The sequence below is a fragment of the Myxine glutinosa genome, chromosome 1 (genome assembly GCF_964187855.1).
Source record: "Myxine glutinosa chromosome 1, kmMyxGlut1.1, whole genome shotgun sequence".
Lineage (NCBI taxonomy): Eukaryota > Metazoa > Chordata > Myxini > Myxiniformes > Myxinidae > Myxine > Myxine glutinosa.
This window is the reverse complement of record NC_136261.1, coordinates 145,756,317-145,773,154: the sequence shown is the minus strand read 5'-3', so window position 1 is coordinate 145,773,154 and position 16,838 is coordinate 145,756,317. Positions and strand designations below refer to the sequence as shown.

General features: G+C 50.1%; 1 protein-coding gene across 1 annotated transcript in view; it reads right to left on the bottom strand.

The window, feature by feature from the left end:
* SND1 (staphylococcal nuclease and tudor domain containing 1) overlaps window positions 1-16,838 on the bottom strand; it is a gene marked incomplete in the record, with an annotated part of 904,817 nt that overhangs the window by 5,466 nt on the left and 882,513 nt on the right. The window contains 3 exon segments of the mRNA XM_078777892.1: window positions 9,204-9,248; window positions 12,415-12,618; window positions 12,789-12,902. Coding sequence (XP_078634018.1) covers window positions 9,204-9,248; window positions 12,415-12,618; window positions 12,789-12,902 — 363 coding nt within the window.

The following is a 16,838-nucleotide window of genomic DNA, read 5'->3' as shown; positions in this document are numbered from 1 at the left end:
TCTGGAAGATCATCTACAAGTGGAGAAGATTCCAAACAACTGCCAACTTGTTCAGGCCAGGGCGCCCCAGCAAGTTCAGCCTGAGAGAAGACCGCGAGGTGCTGAAAGAAGCCTCTAAGAACCCCAGAATGTCATCACGGGACCTACAGGAAGCTGTTGCCACTGTTGATGTCAAAGTGCACGAGTCTACCATTAGAAAGAGGCTGCACAAATTTGATCTACATGGGAGGTGTACCAGGAGGTACCAGGAGGTGTCAGGGATGTGACCAAGAACCCAAAGACCACTCTGACAGAACTACCAGTTCCTTGGCTGAGATGGGAGAACCTGCCGGAAGGACAATGGTCTCTGTAGCACTTCACAAATCGAGGCATTATGGGAGAGTGGCCAGACGGAAGTCACTTCCGCAAAAAAGGAACATGACATCATGCCTTGAGTTTGCAAAAAGGCACGTGAAAGACTGAGAGCAGGAGGCAAAAGATGATATGGTCTAATGAGACAAAAACTGAACTCTTTGGCCTGAATGCAAAGCTCTACGTCTGGCGGAAACTGAACACAGCTCATCACCCATCAATTACCATGCCTTAAAGATGACTCTCATAAATCAAATTCACACCCATCAGCTGTGGCTCTAAGCCCAGATTCCATCAGCCTTAACACTTTCAATTTCAGCTCCAAAATGATACTTTTTCTTGACACTTTTGACATATCGTGCTTTTAAGGCTTTCAGCACCAATGGTGGCGCACAGAGCAGGAAGATAACAACGTTCGCACTGATTGGATGAGAGGAGACATGCTCAGGGATCCGAAAGTGTATAGCGTGCTTTCTTGAAGCGAAACCAAAGGCAAAATTATTTTTCATCTAAATGGCGAAGAATATGTAAAACTAGAACAACATGCTTCGACGTCACGATGTCAACCGATATGCCTCCACCCACATTATTACATCATTATAATACTTGTACAAAGTTTGATTTAAATCCCTTCAGCTGTTGTGAAGTTATCACATTTTTACCTGAAATGACCTCTGACCTTTGACCTCTTGCCCCCCAAATTTAATCAGTTCATGTTTACATCATTATACATACCTGTACCAAGTTTGAATTTAAATCCCTTCAGCTGTTCACAAGTTATCACATTTTACCTGACAATACCTCTGACCATTGGCCTTTGACATCGGGATCCCAAAATCTAATCAGTTAATCTTTACATCATTATACATATCTGTACCAAGTTTGAATTAGATCCCTTTAGCCGTTCTCAAGTTATAGACCTATTACAGACTTTGACCTTTGACCCCAAAATCTAATCAATTAATCTTTACATCATTATACATATCTGTACCAAGATTGAATTGGATCACTTCAGCTGCTCTCAAGTTATAGACCTATTACAGACTTTGACCTTTGACCCCAAAATCTAATCAATTAATCTTTACATCATTATACATACTTGTACCAAGTTTGAATTCGATCACTTTAGCCGTTCTCAAGTTACTTATTACAGACTTTGACCTTTGACCTCTTGACCCCAAATTCTAATTAGATAATCGTTACATTGTTATACATACTTGTACCAAATTTGAAGTAGATCACTTCAGCCGTTCTCAAGTTATAGACCTATTACAGACTTTGATCTTTGACCCCAAAATCTAATCAGTTAATCTTTACATAATTATACATACCTGTACCAAGTTTGAATTGGATCACTTCAGCCGTTCTTAAGTTAGACCGATTACAGACTTTAACCTTTGACCTCTTGACCCCAAAATATAATCACTTAATCTTTATATCATTATATGTACATACTTGTACCAAGTTTGAATTGGATCACTTTAGCCATTCTCAAGTTAGACCTATTACAGACTTTGACCTCTGACCTCTTGACCCCAAAATGTAATCAGTTAATCTTCACATTATTCTACACAATTGTTCCAAATTTGGTCAGAATCCCATCACTGGTTCACAAGTTATCGTGGTGACAGGATTTTTACCTAACATGACCTCTGACCTTTGGCATTTGACCTCATGACCCAAAAATCTAATCAGTTCATCTTTACCTCATTATACATACCTGCACCAAGTTTGACCAAGATCCCTTCAGTCGTTCTCAAGTTATCGCGGTAACGAAAACCTATCACGGACAGATGGACAATCAGATGGACAACGTGAAAACATAATGCCTCCATAGACGTTGTCGGCGGAAGCATAAAAAACTATTTGATTTGCGCATTTCACGCTGGCAATGGCAGGTTAAAAGTATCCGGCAATGGCAAGCAGAACCGAGTCACTGAAAATGCACACACAACGCATGCACAAAAAAAATCTGCTACCAATTATATCTGATGGGCTGCCAGTGATGTCAACATCAGCGGTCGCATTGATGGTCAACGTGGTGCATTTAAACTTGTAACGTTTCACTCGCCTGATGGACTTAAATAAAAAAATTTTAGGTAATTAAAAATTGAATAGAGTAAACCCTCAAATATTGCGCTTACCAATCATGGAAACCTCTTTATGTACCGATCTAGATATGGTGGAATAAATTTCGGCCAATCATGGTTTTTAAGCCGAATTGTGATGGTTTCTCGCACCACGAGGCTTCGGCACCGTTAATAATGGAATGAGGCCTAAGTGTAGAACGATAGACAAAAGTGATTCTTTTAATTCTATGTTTTTGCTGGTTTACGGAACTGCAGAACAATATAAAAAAGAAAAACATCCCCACATTACAAAGGAAAACAATTTAAGAGATTAATAGGGGAGGAATTGTTGGGGCGAGGGGGCAAGTTTAATCGCTTCTGAATGTTTGTTCTGCTTCAACACAGCAGGAGACTTCATTGTTAAGGCGATTTATGTTTTACCTGTTTATTTCAATTGTGATGTGTTTATTTTTGGCTGACTGCCCACCTACCTCTATATTTTCTCGAAGCCGAGGAACCTAACCCACTTTTTCCCAGAAGAAATTGGTTTTAACTATCACGGTTATGAACATTGTGACATTTTTCCAGGAACGTAACCTCAGCAAGATTTAAGGGTTCACTGTCCTTTACATCACGCTGAGGTGAATCCAAGCAAAGCGGGGTCTTGCAGTGCGAGGTACAGTACAGTCGGACCCCGACATTTGCAGTCCCAACACCCTTGGGTTCCGCATATTCCCAGTTCATAAATTGCGACCTGCTTCTACATTCACGGCCCTGTGTCCTGCGGATTCGCGGGCGCAAAAAAACATATCTTCAACGAGCCACAAGCACGACTTGCTTCAACATTCGCAGTCCTGTGCTTCATGTTTTCAAGGCTTGTCGCGGCCACATAAAAATATTTTAGCTGTGCTATAAAGATATCCTACCATTCACACCATGAGCATTGCTTCGTAGGATATCCCACCATCCGTTCACACTGTGAACATAGTTTCACAGGATATCCCACTATTCATACTGTGAACATTGCTTCCTGAGATATCCCACAATTCACACTGTGAACATTGCTTCCTGGGATATCCCACCATCTGCGTAACATGTCATAGCCCGAAAGTTACTGTACAGAATGAAAACACTCCACCACATCTATTAGTGAAATTAGCTGTCCCACTTTTCTCCATTGAAACAATGTCCCAACATTCGTGGATTTTTCTTGATATTCGTGTGGGAATTTCCTTGACATTCGCAGGATTTCCTCGACATTCAAGGATTGTCCATGAATCAGGAACCACCGTGAACCTATCCCCACTTTTCCGATTGAACCAATGCCCCCACATTCGCGGTTCTGACATTCACGGCATTTTCCAGGAATGTACCTCCGTGAATGTCGGTGTCCAACTGTATTACCATATATACATACATACATAATACATACAAAGCCATATAAGCATTTTCTCCATTAAATAAAAAAAGATGGAGACAAACAAAAATGTGGGTGTAAAATGTAAACAACACTGTAGCATTTCACTTTTACACATGAGATGCGATTATGTTGTAGCGGCTACCGCTGGGTTTTCACAATCGCCTTGCACCTATCAAGGACGCGGAGCGATCACCATGCCGGGCTCGTCCAGGACGCCCGGGCAGGCCCGCGCTCAACTTGCCAGGCCTCGGTCGGGACGCCCGGGCATGCCCGGGCATGCCCAGGCAGGCTCGCCCTCAACTTGCCAGGCCGCAGCCAGGACGCTGGGCCACGCCCCCTCTCGCCTTTCCTGGGCAAACGCTCCGGGATAATATGTATATATATTGCTGCCCGATAAACGGGCTTTTCAGAGTGCCTGAGTGTTTGGTTTGATTAAAGCAACTCGGATGAATTCCAGCTTTTTGTCGCGTCCATTCTTCCGATCGACGTGGGAGCCCCAGCTCCTTCATTGGTGACCTACCGACATGGACACGGCAGTCGCCCTTAAACTGCCTACCTTCTGGGAGGCTCACGCGGCGGTTTGGTTCGCACAGGCGGATTCCCTGTTCGCCCTGCGAGGCATCACGGCCGACGACACCCGCTTCCACCATGTGGTAGCAGCGCTCGGTTCGGCCACCGCGGCCCGCGCCCTGAGCCTCCTCGAGAGCCCGCCAGCCGCTGACAAATACGGCGCGATTAAGAAGCTTCTCCTCGACGCTTTCGCCCTCCCATCGGCGGAACGCGCACGGCGCCTGCTCGACCTGCCCGAGCTCGGCGACACGCGCCCTTCCGAGCGAATGGACTACATGCTTTCACTGCTCGGCGAGCACTCTCCGGCATTCCTGTTCCGGGAGCTGTTCCTCCGTCAGCTGCCTAACCCGGTACGCCTCGCCCTGGCAAGCACGACGATCACAGATCCCCGGGCCCTTGCCAGAGAAGCCGACAAGATCTCCGCCGCAGGACAGCGCATCGCAGCGGCGACATGGGACCCACCGCCGTCCGACGCAACACCCATGGCGCCCGAGCACCCGGCACGGTCGACGACCGAACTGCCGACGCAATTGGCGGCCGCTACACCGAGCCGACCACCTCCAGCACGACGACCGGGGCCTCCACCTGACCAAGCATGGTGTTACTATCATGCCAGGTTCGGACAGAAGGCCCGGACATGCCGACCCCCGTGCACCTTCGGCAGGCCGGGAAATGGCCGGGCCGGCGTTCATTACCAGCTATGAGCGCCGGCCACACGGGCAACTTACTGTTCATCACGGATAAAGCGTCCGGACGGCGCTTCCTGTGCGACACCGGCGCCCAACTGAGCGTCATACCCGCCTCTGACCAGGACAGGCAATCCGCGGTTTGCGGCCCCTCCTTCGTTGCGGCCAACGGATTGACCATCCGCACCTTCGGCCCGCGCAACGTCACCCTCTGCTTCGGCGGCCAACGCTTTGCTTGGACGTTTGTAACCGCAAACGTGCCCATGGCTCTGCTAGGCGCCGACTTCCTCTGCGCACACGGACTGCTGGTGGACGTCCAATGGCGTCGTTTAATCAACGCCGAAACCTTCAGCTCCGTGGTATGCACATTGAGCAGCTCCGCGCCGACCGAGCTGGCATGCGCCGTCCCGGCGGCGAACGAGTTTGCTCGCCTGCTCACGGAGTTCCCGGCCCTCACGCGGCCGACGTTTTCGGCCGTCGCAGTACGGCATGGGATCGAGCACCACATACCAACCACGGGCCCGCCGGTCTACGCCAGGGCCCGCCGCCTCGACCCAGCCAAGCTCGCCGTGGCGAAGGCCGAATTCGACGTGTTGGAGCACCTCGGCATCGTGCGGCGCTCCGATAGCACGTGGGCCTCGCCACTGCACATCGTGCCAAAGCCGGGGGGTGGATGGCGCCCGTGTGGCGACTACCGCCGTCTCAATGACGCTACCACCCCCGACAGGTACCCGATCCCACATATCCAAGACTTCTCCGCCCGTCTGGCGGGACGGGTCATTTTTTCGACAATTGATCTCATACGGGGATATCACCAGGTACCTGTCAGGGCGGCCGACGTCCCTAAAACGGCAGTCATCACGCCGTTCGGCTTATTCGAATTCTTGCGGATGCCGTTTGGTCTCAAGAACGCGGCTCAGGCGTTCCAGCGCTTGATGGACGGCGTGCTGCATGACCTGCCGTTCCTTTTCGTTTACCTGGACGACATCCTCGTCGCCAGCACGTCCCGCGCCGAGCACCTCCTCCACCTCCGAACACTGTTCGGGCGCCTCAGCGAGCACGGCCTCATCGTCAACCCGGCCAAATGCCACTTCGGCACGACGGCCGTTGATTTTTTGGGCCACCACATCACCAAGAACGGGGCCGTGCCGCTGCCAACCAAGGTCGAGGCCATCACCACGTTCCCGCGTCCCCGCACCATAAAGGCCCTGCAGGAATTCCTGGGAATGGTGAATTTTTATCACCGCTTCGTGCCCCGCGCTGCTCAACTCATGCGGCCCCTCTACGAAGCCTTCCGGGGCAAGCCGGCCAAGCACGACATCGCCTGGTCCGCAGCAATGGATGCGGCCTTCCAAAGCTCAAAGCGGGCCCTCGCCGACGCAACACTGCTCGCTCACCCGGTGCTCAACGCTCCCATCGCCCTCACCACGGATGCCTCCGACTACGCGGTGGGCGCCGTACATGAGCAATGGGTGAACGGGGTTTGGCAGCCACTCGCTTTTTTCAGCCGGCAGCTCCGGCCGAACGAGCTCAAATACAGCACGTTTGACCGGGAGCTCCTCGGTCTACACCTGGCCGTCCGCCATTTCCGCCACCTCCTGGAGGGCCGACCTTTCACGGCGTTCGTCGACCACAAGCCATTGGTTTACGCCATGGCCAAGGTCACGGAGCCGTGGTCGGCCCGCCAACAGCGCCACCTCTCCGCCGTGTCGGAGTTTACCACGGACATCCGGCACGTCGCCGGCAAAAACAACGCCGTGGCCGACTGTCTTTCCCGGGCCAGCGCGAACGCGGTCCACCTGGGCGTGGACTTTGCGCTTATGGCGGCGGACCAAACCACCGACACCACGGTGCAAGCCCTCCGGGCGGCGGACACGGGCCTCCGCCTGGCCGACATCCCCTTCGCGGACACTGTCCTGCTCTGCGACGTCTCCCAAGGCCAGCCTCGCCCCATCGTGCCCGTCACCTGGCAACGCCGCATCTTCGCCTCCCTCCACGGCCTTTCCCACCCGGGCCGGAAAGCTTCCCAGAAGCTGGTGTCGGCGCGATTCGTCTGGCACGGCCTTCGTCGGGACGTCCGCGATTGGACCAGCACCTGCACGGCCTGCCAACGGGCCAAGGTCCACCGACACACCCAGGCCCCGCTGGCACCTTTCACCGTGCCCGAACGACGTTTCGACCACGTCAACGTGGATCTGGTGGGCCCCCTCCCCCCGTCACGGGGGTTCACACACCTGCTCACCATGGTGGACAGGACCACCAGGTGGCCGGAGGCCGTTCCCCTCGTCTCCACCACCACCGCCGACGTGGCGCAGGCTTTCATCGCCACCTGGGTCGCCCGCTTCGGCGCACCGGCGGACATCTCGTCAGACCGCGGACCACAGTTCACCTCCGAGCTGTGGGGTGCGGTCGCCCGCAACCTGGGGGTCAAGCTCCACCGTACTACGGCCTACCACCCCCAAGCAAACGGGTTGTGCGAGCGATTCCACCGCTCCATGAAGGCCGCGCTCATGGCCGGCCTTCAAGACGGCGGTTGGGCCGACCGGCTGCCATGGGTCCTTTTGGGCCTCCGCACGGCCCCCAAGGAGGACCTCCAGGCATCCACCGCCGAGCTTGTCTATGGCCAGGCGCTACGCGTCCCGGGCGAATTCGTGCCCGACGCTACCAGTCCCTGGTCCGCAGCTCACCAGCGCTCGGACCTCCAGGAGGCCGCCCGACGGTTTGCCCCCGTGCCAACATCCCACCACGGTGACCCCCAGTCCTACGTCCCCCCAGCACTTCGCACAGCGGAGTATGTTTTTGTGCATCACGACGCACATCGGGGGCCACTCCGGCCGCCGTACGACGGGCCCTTCCGGGTGCTGCGACGGGACGACAAGTCATTCGTCATCGACATCGGCGGCAGGTCGGACCGGATTGCGGTGGACCGCCTCAAGCCGGCGCACGTGGACGTCGACCACCCACCACGGGTGGCCCTTCCGCCGCGGCGAGGCCGCCCCCCGTCCACGGTGCCCCCCACTCGACCGCCCACCACCACACCGGACCCCCTCCCACTACCCGCCAGGGGTCGCTTCGGCCGGGTCATCAGGACCCCCCTCAAATTGACCCTGCCGGTGCAAGTCGATTCTGGGGGGACGTGTGTAGCGGCTACCGCTGGGTTTTCACAATCGCCTTGCACCTATCAAGGACGCGGAGCGATCACCATGCCGGGCTCGTCCAGGACGCCCGGGCAGGCTCGCCCTCAACTTGCCAAGCCGCAGCCAGGACACTGGGCCACGCCCCCTCTCGCCTTTCCTGGGCAAACGCTCCGGGATAATATGTATATATATTGCTGCCCGATAAACGGGCTTTTCAGAGTGCCTGAGTGTTTGGTTTGATTAAAGCAACTCGGATGAATTCCAGCTTTTTGTCGCGTCCATTCTTCCGATCGACGTGGGAGCCCCAGCTCCTTCAATGTCATGTTTTCTTTCCATTTTATACCCGGTTTCTCCTATGTTTCCATAATTATTTCCAATACTAATCATACATATATACAAATATATAAAGGAAAGGAAAAGTGAACTTCCAGCTGAGTTGCAGCCTATAAGACAGAACTGCCTACTGAGAAATGCAATGTTAGCTGCTACACAGCTACCTACAGTGTCAGTCTACCTGACGGCTATAAAAGACGTTTGTGACAATGACAGCAACCCCACCCCCAACCCTCCCCCTCACACCGAAGACAACCAATCCACGGACATGCATTTCTGGCTCAACTCCGATGCAGAACAACACCAAACCTACTATACCTGATTACGCATTAAAAATTCTCATGCATTATTTGAGTAACATCACAGCTGTTAACACAGTTAAACCTCATTAAAAGAATCCAAATATGTGAGTTATAACTCATCACTGTGTGATTACAAGTATAATTGGTTATTCACATTATTTTCATAATGTAAAACATTATTACAATTGCATGGTGTGGGAATCATAATGGAATCTATCTTGCATGTGAAAATAACCCCCAAAAATTACATGGTTGATTTTGGCTCCAGCTGGTGAAATGCTTATCCATGCTTAACAGGACTGCATCTCAGCAAATGCATGTGGTGATTATCTTACCCGACTGGCTTTGGCTCCATCTTGTGCTTTCTGATAATCAGCCACCTACAGGGCACATGAGTAGTCAGTCGAAGAGAGTACAAAAAAAGAAAAAAGGGTGAAGTCTAAAGTGTGGGTGTGCCAGGGAATTGTGAAAGGTCAAAAGTGAGGGTCAGGAGGTGTGTGAAGGATGTCAACAGTCATTGAAGTTAAAGAAAAAGGACAAATAAGTGAGGTGACCAAAGACAAAGCATTAAGGATAAAAGGAGTTTGATGGAAAGAGTCAAAAGAGGTAAGAGAGGTAAGAGTTGAAAGGCGAGAAATAGGAGCAGACAAGAATGGAGAGAGGAAGGGAAGAATAATTGCAAACAAATAATAATAAACTAGAGCAATGCGACTGTGTCCCCAATTTGCCTCCGCATAGTCCTACAACGAGTAGATGCCCTCATTCACTGTCCTAAAAATAAACAAGTTTGATTTAAATCCCTTCAGCTGTTTTCAAGTATCACATTTTCACCAGCCATGACAGGTTTCACATCAATCAGTGAAGCGGTTTCAGAGAAGGGATTTTCTTAAATATTGGCTTTCAAGCTAATATGGCTGCCACACCATGTGACATATGACCTTTAAAAATGTACACTTTACATAATTATGGGTAAGGGATCACATTTGTGAAGTTTCGTGTTGATTGGATAAGGTTCCTTTTTCTATCCAAGATGGCTGCCAAACCACATGACCTACAATGTCATCATTTTCAAACTATATGCAACAGTGGTGTTAGATGATATTTGTTAAATTTCGCATCAATAGGGAAAGCGGTTTCAGAGATATAATTATTTAATATTTTCCTTCAATCCAATATGGCTGCCACACCATGTGACAAATGATGTTTTCGTGATCATCTTTTAATCGACATGCCTAGTCAATGACACACGTAAAGTTTTGAGTCAATCGATTTGGTGGTTTGGGAGAAGATGTTTTTTTAAGATTTCAGGTTAAATCCAATATGGCTGCCAAACCATGTGACCTGTGATGTCATAAATTTAATATTTCAATACAAATAGGTCAGAGATCATGTGCATGCAATTTCAGATTTTTAGGATAAGTAATTTGATTATAATATTTTTGGCTGGTATACCACTTCACCTATGATGTTATCATTATCATGCTTTTGTTCCCCATTGGGAGGACTTGAAAATGGACCAAGTTTCAGCTTTTTCCATTCAGTGGTTTCCGAGAAATAATTTTTTCATTATTTACATTTATTCCAAGACGGCTGCCATACCACGTGACCGATGACGTCACAATTGTGATAATAAACATTCTGCTTGGGTGTCACTCCGACTCTGAAAGTTTTGTCTCAATCGCACATGTGGTTGCTGAGAAAAACGAGGTTTAGCCCATACGGACGGACGGACAACCCGAAAACATAATGACTCCGGCCACCTTCGGGGGCGGAGGCATAAAAAGATCTGGGCAATGATAAGGTGACTCTTAAGGGCACAAAGTGAAGAAATCAATGAGGGACACTTGGGGATTAGGAGATAGAGGATCGGTGTTGAGAAACGTTAAGAGTATACATTTGTGTGAAGTTAAAGCAGTGAGATTCTCTGCATGTTGAGGAATGCGAGGCAGAGTTTCAACATATAAAATGCTGCATTAAGCAGGTAAGGTTCAAGGGAGAATGCCATAGTGGGTGCAGCATCACAAACAACTCTGCAGTACCATGAGCTGTCTGGCCAACAAGAATTTAATGACTGGTCTGACGGCTGTTTGTGACTGCCATGGGTTCAAGTCCCCCATGTACCTCTGCCGCTCATCTCCGAGCTCTTCGGAATCAAATTGAACCATGCCCATGCCGTTGAACCTCATTCTGCTACTACCCGAGCCCACCAGGGTGGTCCATTCATCACAGCTCAATCCCTTTTAATGCAGCCCCAGTGGCTCCCGAAAACCTTATTCCAAAAAATTATCTCCATCCCGAGAACGGCAACAGTGGCAATTTCAATATTTCTAATAAAGACAGGATGGAAATGAAACCTAAGCGGGAAGGAAATGCGTTGTTATGTGGTTACTGACTCTGAAATTTGCAATTCTAACTGCTGCATTTGCCCAATATGTAGAGCTGTGGGAGCATGGAGACTTTTGCATGCTGGGAAAGCAACTTTACACTTAAAAAAAAAAAATCCACTGTCATGTTTTTTTTCTTCCTTCCGCAAATTGCTCGGTGCACGGCGGCCTGTTATTATCAATGATGTGAAGGTTTCAATATTATTGCACTTGTATCACTGAGTAACGCAATGTAACCCTGGAGAGCGAGGAAGATAAACTGGTGGAATGAGGAAGTGGGTACAGAGAAAGACGATGTAGAGTGGGACATGGGAATGACGACGACTACAATGTCAGTGATCTTACATTTATTTGGCCACTTCCCAGGGTTACTGCCTTGGATAAATACCATCACATCAATGTCATTATTTGCATGTCAAAGTCATCCTTTAAACCACTCACTCCTACCAACCAGGTCACCCGAGTCCACCAGACCAGATTAAGTGAACAACAAAGTCGACAGACGTTCAATAATGGGACAGAAGATTAGAGTAATTTAAGGTAATTACATTGCGTAAGTGGTCAGGAAAAAGGGCACAGCAGAGAATCTTTTCCCTTGTTATGTTTTTTGTCAGTCCTAATATAATTAGGGAGTTTTTTTCCCCTCCCTGCTTATCCTTATTGATGGTCAAATATGGCTTTGGGTCCAATTACCTGCATACACGATGTCCTCATTTTCAAGGAATCCCCAAAAGAATCTGCTGCCGAAAAGATTTTCTCAACTTAAGCTCAAGGTTAAAGCCTGAGTCTGTTCCAAGTCATAACTCCGATTTTAATTTCAGCAACAATACTGCAATGTTTATCCAATTTCCATTTAAACATAACCAAGCTGTTTAATTTGTTTACGCCGAAGGTAACCTTGGTCAATGTCCCAACTTTGTCCCCCATTCTAGCATGCGGCAAAAAAGATACACTGCTGAAGTGTGTCCTCTCTGAGCCATTGTTCGTCGAGACCACTGTTGACAAGCCACTTTGTCGAGCTTTATCACAGCCAAAATCTTTAATAAAGACATTTTCCTGTTCAGCCTACAAATCTCTGGAGCTGTTCATTTGGAAAAAAAAAGAAGGGGGGAAAAGAACATGGAGTGCAAATCTGGTCAGCCATCACCAAGTGCAGACCTACCATCTTGCTGAAACGTTTCTCTTTTCGGTTTTCAACGATAACCATTCCCTCACGCATGAGACCGAGGCCAACATCTGCACGTGTCTCTGGCAGCAGCAACGTCACATGCTCACAAGTATTGCCGCGGTATTCCACATTGAGCAGACATTGTGAGTTCTGCACATCTCGTACGAGGCAGTCAACTGCTTCACTCCGTGCCTCCTCCTGGAGAAAAGTTTTGAAAAACAAAGAGTTTGGATGAAATTAACTCAAGAAATTCTGCCTGCCAGGAAAATGTAGAAACCAGCTGAGATCAACAAGGCACTTTTAACAGTCAAGTACTATCCTATCTCGATAATAATGCGTTTGACAAGCAATCAAAAAGAGGCACTTACATCATCTGGCACCTGGATGAATGCGAAGGCATATTCATGTGCTTGAGCAGGGAAAGCTTGCAGACTGTAGCCCCCAGGCAGGGCTCCCAGTCTGGAAGTTGGCACAGATTCCCTCTACCAGGAAGGGTGGTAGGTAGGCAGATCATGTCACATCATCATTAGCAGGAATAGTTTAACATGAGGTGAACAGTTCCTCAAAATGAGTCATCTACATATATACATCCAAGAAAGGAGGGTTCATTAGCACAGAAAAGGCAAGAAAAGGAAGCCAGAGAGGGGATGAAGGAGAGAAAAGTGAAAGAAAAAAGGGCAAGAGGAGAAGGCAAGCAGAATGAATTTTTTTTGGAGTTGTGGGAGAAAGATTCTGCCACCACTAGGTTGTACGATAAAATGTTTGCAATGTTACCAAAATATTGAGACAGTAAGGAAATATGCACAACTTTGATTTACAAGTGTTTATTTGATTAATAGTTGGGTATAACTCTCTGCACGGACGCGATGTAACAAATTATGCGAGACACCAATGGCAAAAATGCACGACACCTCTACTTGCGCACGTGGAACTCCTGTCATATATTGTGATCGATGGATTCTGGGTCCTCAGGAGGCATCCCAAAAACATCACAAAGTTGTTTATTGGATTTGAGTCCTCTGATTATTTTATACCAGGCGAAGTTGCATCACTGTATGGCGAAGTGCATTGTCATGCGGATATATGCGAGGGCACTCGCCCACAGTATTGCACCAAAAACCGGAAATGCAGTGTTGTTCAAAATGTCACAATAAGATAAACCTCATAAAGCACATTATGTTTTGGGGAAGAAGACGACAGCCTCTCCGCGAAGGCTGAGCGCCTTCCCTACAAGTAACAAGAATTGTGAAACTAATGTCGCCACACAATCATCGAGTTGGCAGGCCAAGGTACAAGCCAAAGTCAAGACCAAGACCAAGGCACAGAACGTCCTTTTCAGGACGGGCGGCCATTCCGACCGTCGAAAACCAAGGCCTGTCAGTGCTCCAACTCAATGTCGAGGGCCTCACCACCGCCAAGCTCGAAGTCATACGACACCTCGCCGACTTCAACAAGGCAGCAGTCGTTCTCCTACAAGAGACACACTGTGCAGCTGACGACAATCTCAAGCTGCCTGGGTTCCTTCTCGCTGGGTCCATCCACAGTAAACAGCACGGAATGGCAACCTTCGTCAGGACTGAACTAAGCTGGACAGCCATTAGCCAATCTCCACCAGGCTCCAACATCGAGTGGCTGATCACTAAAATCCAGGAAACATCGGTCGTCAACGTATATAAGCCTCCTCTATCAGCGCTGATGGCGTCATCACTGCCGTCCGTTACTGCACCCGCCATCTATGCAGGTGACTTCAACTGTCAACACACAGACTGGGGTTACAACTACACAACACCAGACGGAATGATGCTGAGCGACTGGGCCTCCAACACCGATGCACTGCTGCTGTTCGACCCAAAAGAGCCTCCAAGTTTCTTATCTGAACGCTGGAACACCGACACCAATCCGGACCTGGCCTTCGCCATGTGCCGCAAAAACGACCCGAAGCCTGAGACGTGTCATTGACAGGTTCCCCGCTCACACCACCGACCGTCCATCATCAAAGTGCCATCACTGGTGCAGCCAGTAGCGGGCAGACCTGTCAAGAGATGGAACTTCCGGAAGGCTAACTGGCAGTCGTTTGCTGCAGAGACGGAAAGAAGAACAGCCGGACTCCCGAACCCAGAAGCTGCTGATGTGGACGCCGCATACGCAGCCTATTGTAAGGTTCTCCGAGGTGCAGCAAAGAAAAACATCCCGCGTGGCTTTAACAAGAACTACATCCCGGGTTGGGACGAGGAGTGCAGCCAGCACCTGCGCGACCATCAGCAGGCTAGCTCCAGGGAAGAAGTGGACGCGACTGCAACAGCACTACTCCAGAAGCTGGACGCCACCCGCAGGACCAGATGGACTGAAATAGTTGAGTCGATCGATTTTACCCACTCTAGTCGCAAGGTGTGGCAGACCATCAACCAGCTGACAGGCAGAAATACAATGCCATTCAGGTACCCCGTGACAGCAGACGCCATTGCGTCCCAGCTCCTGAAGAACGGTTGCTTCTCGGATGCAGACAAAAACTTTGCCCGCCTGACGTTGCGTGAGGTGTCTTCTCTCTCCAGGGCGGCCAGCACCGATGCCAATCTCTCTGGAGACTTCACAGCAGCCGAACTCAGTGCGGCCATGAGCAAACCCAAGCCGGGTAAGTCACCAGGCCGTGACAACATCCATCCGGAGTTCGTCATCCACCAGAGCACAACAACATCTGGTTGGCTGTGTTCGTTCTTCTCGTCGTGCCTCCGGAAGTCCAAGCTCCCGAAGACCTGGCGCCATGCTTCCGTCATAGCCCTGCCGAAGCCGAACAAACCTGCGGAAGATCCCAAGTCCTACAGACCGATCTCGTTGCTCTGCGTCCCATTTAAGATTCTGGAGAGGATGATCCACAGCCGCATCGACCCAGTGGTGGACCCACGGCTCCCGCGGGAACAAGCCGGTTTCCGTCGTGGCAGGTCAACAGTGGACCAGGTAACATTACTCACACAAGATATCGAAGACAGCTTCCAGGACAATGAGAAAGCTGGCGTAGTGTTCCTGGACCTGACAGCTGCATACGACACCGTTTGACACCGTGGACTCCACCTGAAGTTGCTGAGGACAATCCCGGACCGGCACACAGTGAACTTCATCATGGAGATGCTGTCAAACCGCAGCTTCGTCCTACAGACCAGCAACGGCCAGCGCAGCAGGCTCAGAAGACTGAGGAATGGTGTCCCGCAGGGTTCTGTTCTCTCGCCGATGCTGTTTAACATCTACATCTACGACCTGCCGGATACAACATCCAGAAAGTACGGTTACGCGGACGACCTGGCCATCATGCTGCGACGACCAACATGGAAGGCGATGGAAAACGGTATCAACCAAGACATGGGCACCTTGGTAGCCTACCTCCGGAGGTGGCGTTTGCAGCTCAGCATTGGTAAGACAGTGTCAGCGGCATACCATCTTAACAACAGAGAAGCAAAAAGGTAACTGGACGTGTTCGTTGACAACAAACGCATGGAGTTCCAGCAAGCCCCAAAGTACCTCGGTGTACGCCTAGATCGGATACTGTCCTTCAAGCAACACCTAGAAGAAGTTAAGGCCAAGGTGACTGTCATGGAAATCAATCAGGTCCACGACTTGTCCCAAAGGTTGGTTTAATCACATTTAGATCTTTGGTATCATCCTGCAAAATACAATCATGCAATAGATATCAGGGTCTTGGTATCAATCATATAGAAAGGTCCGATAACAGTAGGCAAAGCAAGCGAGTCTAGCATATAGGTGCGTACATACCATTCAAGACTACAGGACTATATGTCACAGTAAATGTCTCAGGAGTGGCCCCGCGTCGCGGTTGTCCCAGGTCTTATAGTCGCCCCACAGTGGTTCAGGCGAGTATCACTCCCGGGTTCAGCTTCGGTATTATTTCACTACATTTTCCCCGCCGTTAGAACTATACTGCCACTAGGCAGGTCGCAAGCGAGCGTCAGCATTAATCGGTTAGGGGTACGTTCCATGTCAGTCGGTCCACCCGTAGCGGTCGGGGTGGCGAACTACCTTGCCAGCTCGTGTCCGGAAACTACCGGGTACGGCGTCCCCACGCCCGGAGTCCCCTGAGTCGGAGTAGCCACTGGAGGCAGGTGTCGGAGGGGGCACCTCAGAGCCGTCAGGCAAGGGTGTAGGTGACGTCGAAAGTGTCGGCGGTGGTTCCATAGAGGAAGCTTCGGTAGAGTCCATAGACTCGTAGATCGGTTCGTCGATATCCCTATAAGGGTCGTCGACCGCACAAGGGGTGAGATGGCGTATGGAGACAGTGGACTCACGTCCATCTGCCGTCATCACTCGAGCATGCTCGGGATTAGCCTGGAGTATCTGCACCTTTTCTACAAAGGGGTCGTACTTGATTGTGCGAACTGTTCGTTTGAGATAGGCCGGCCCCGGCTCGG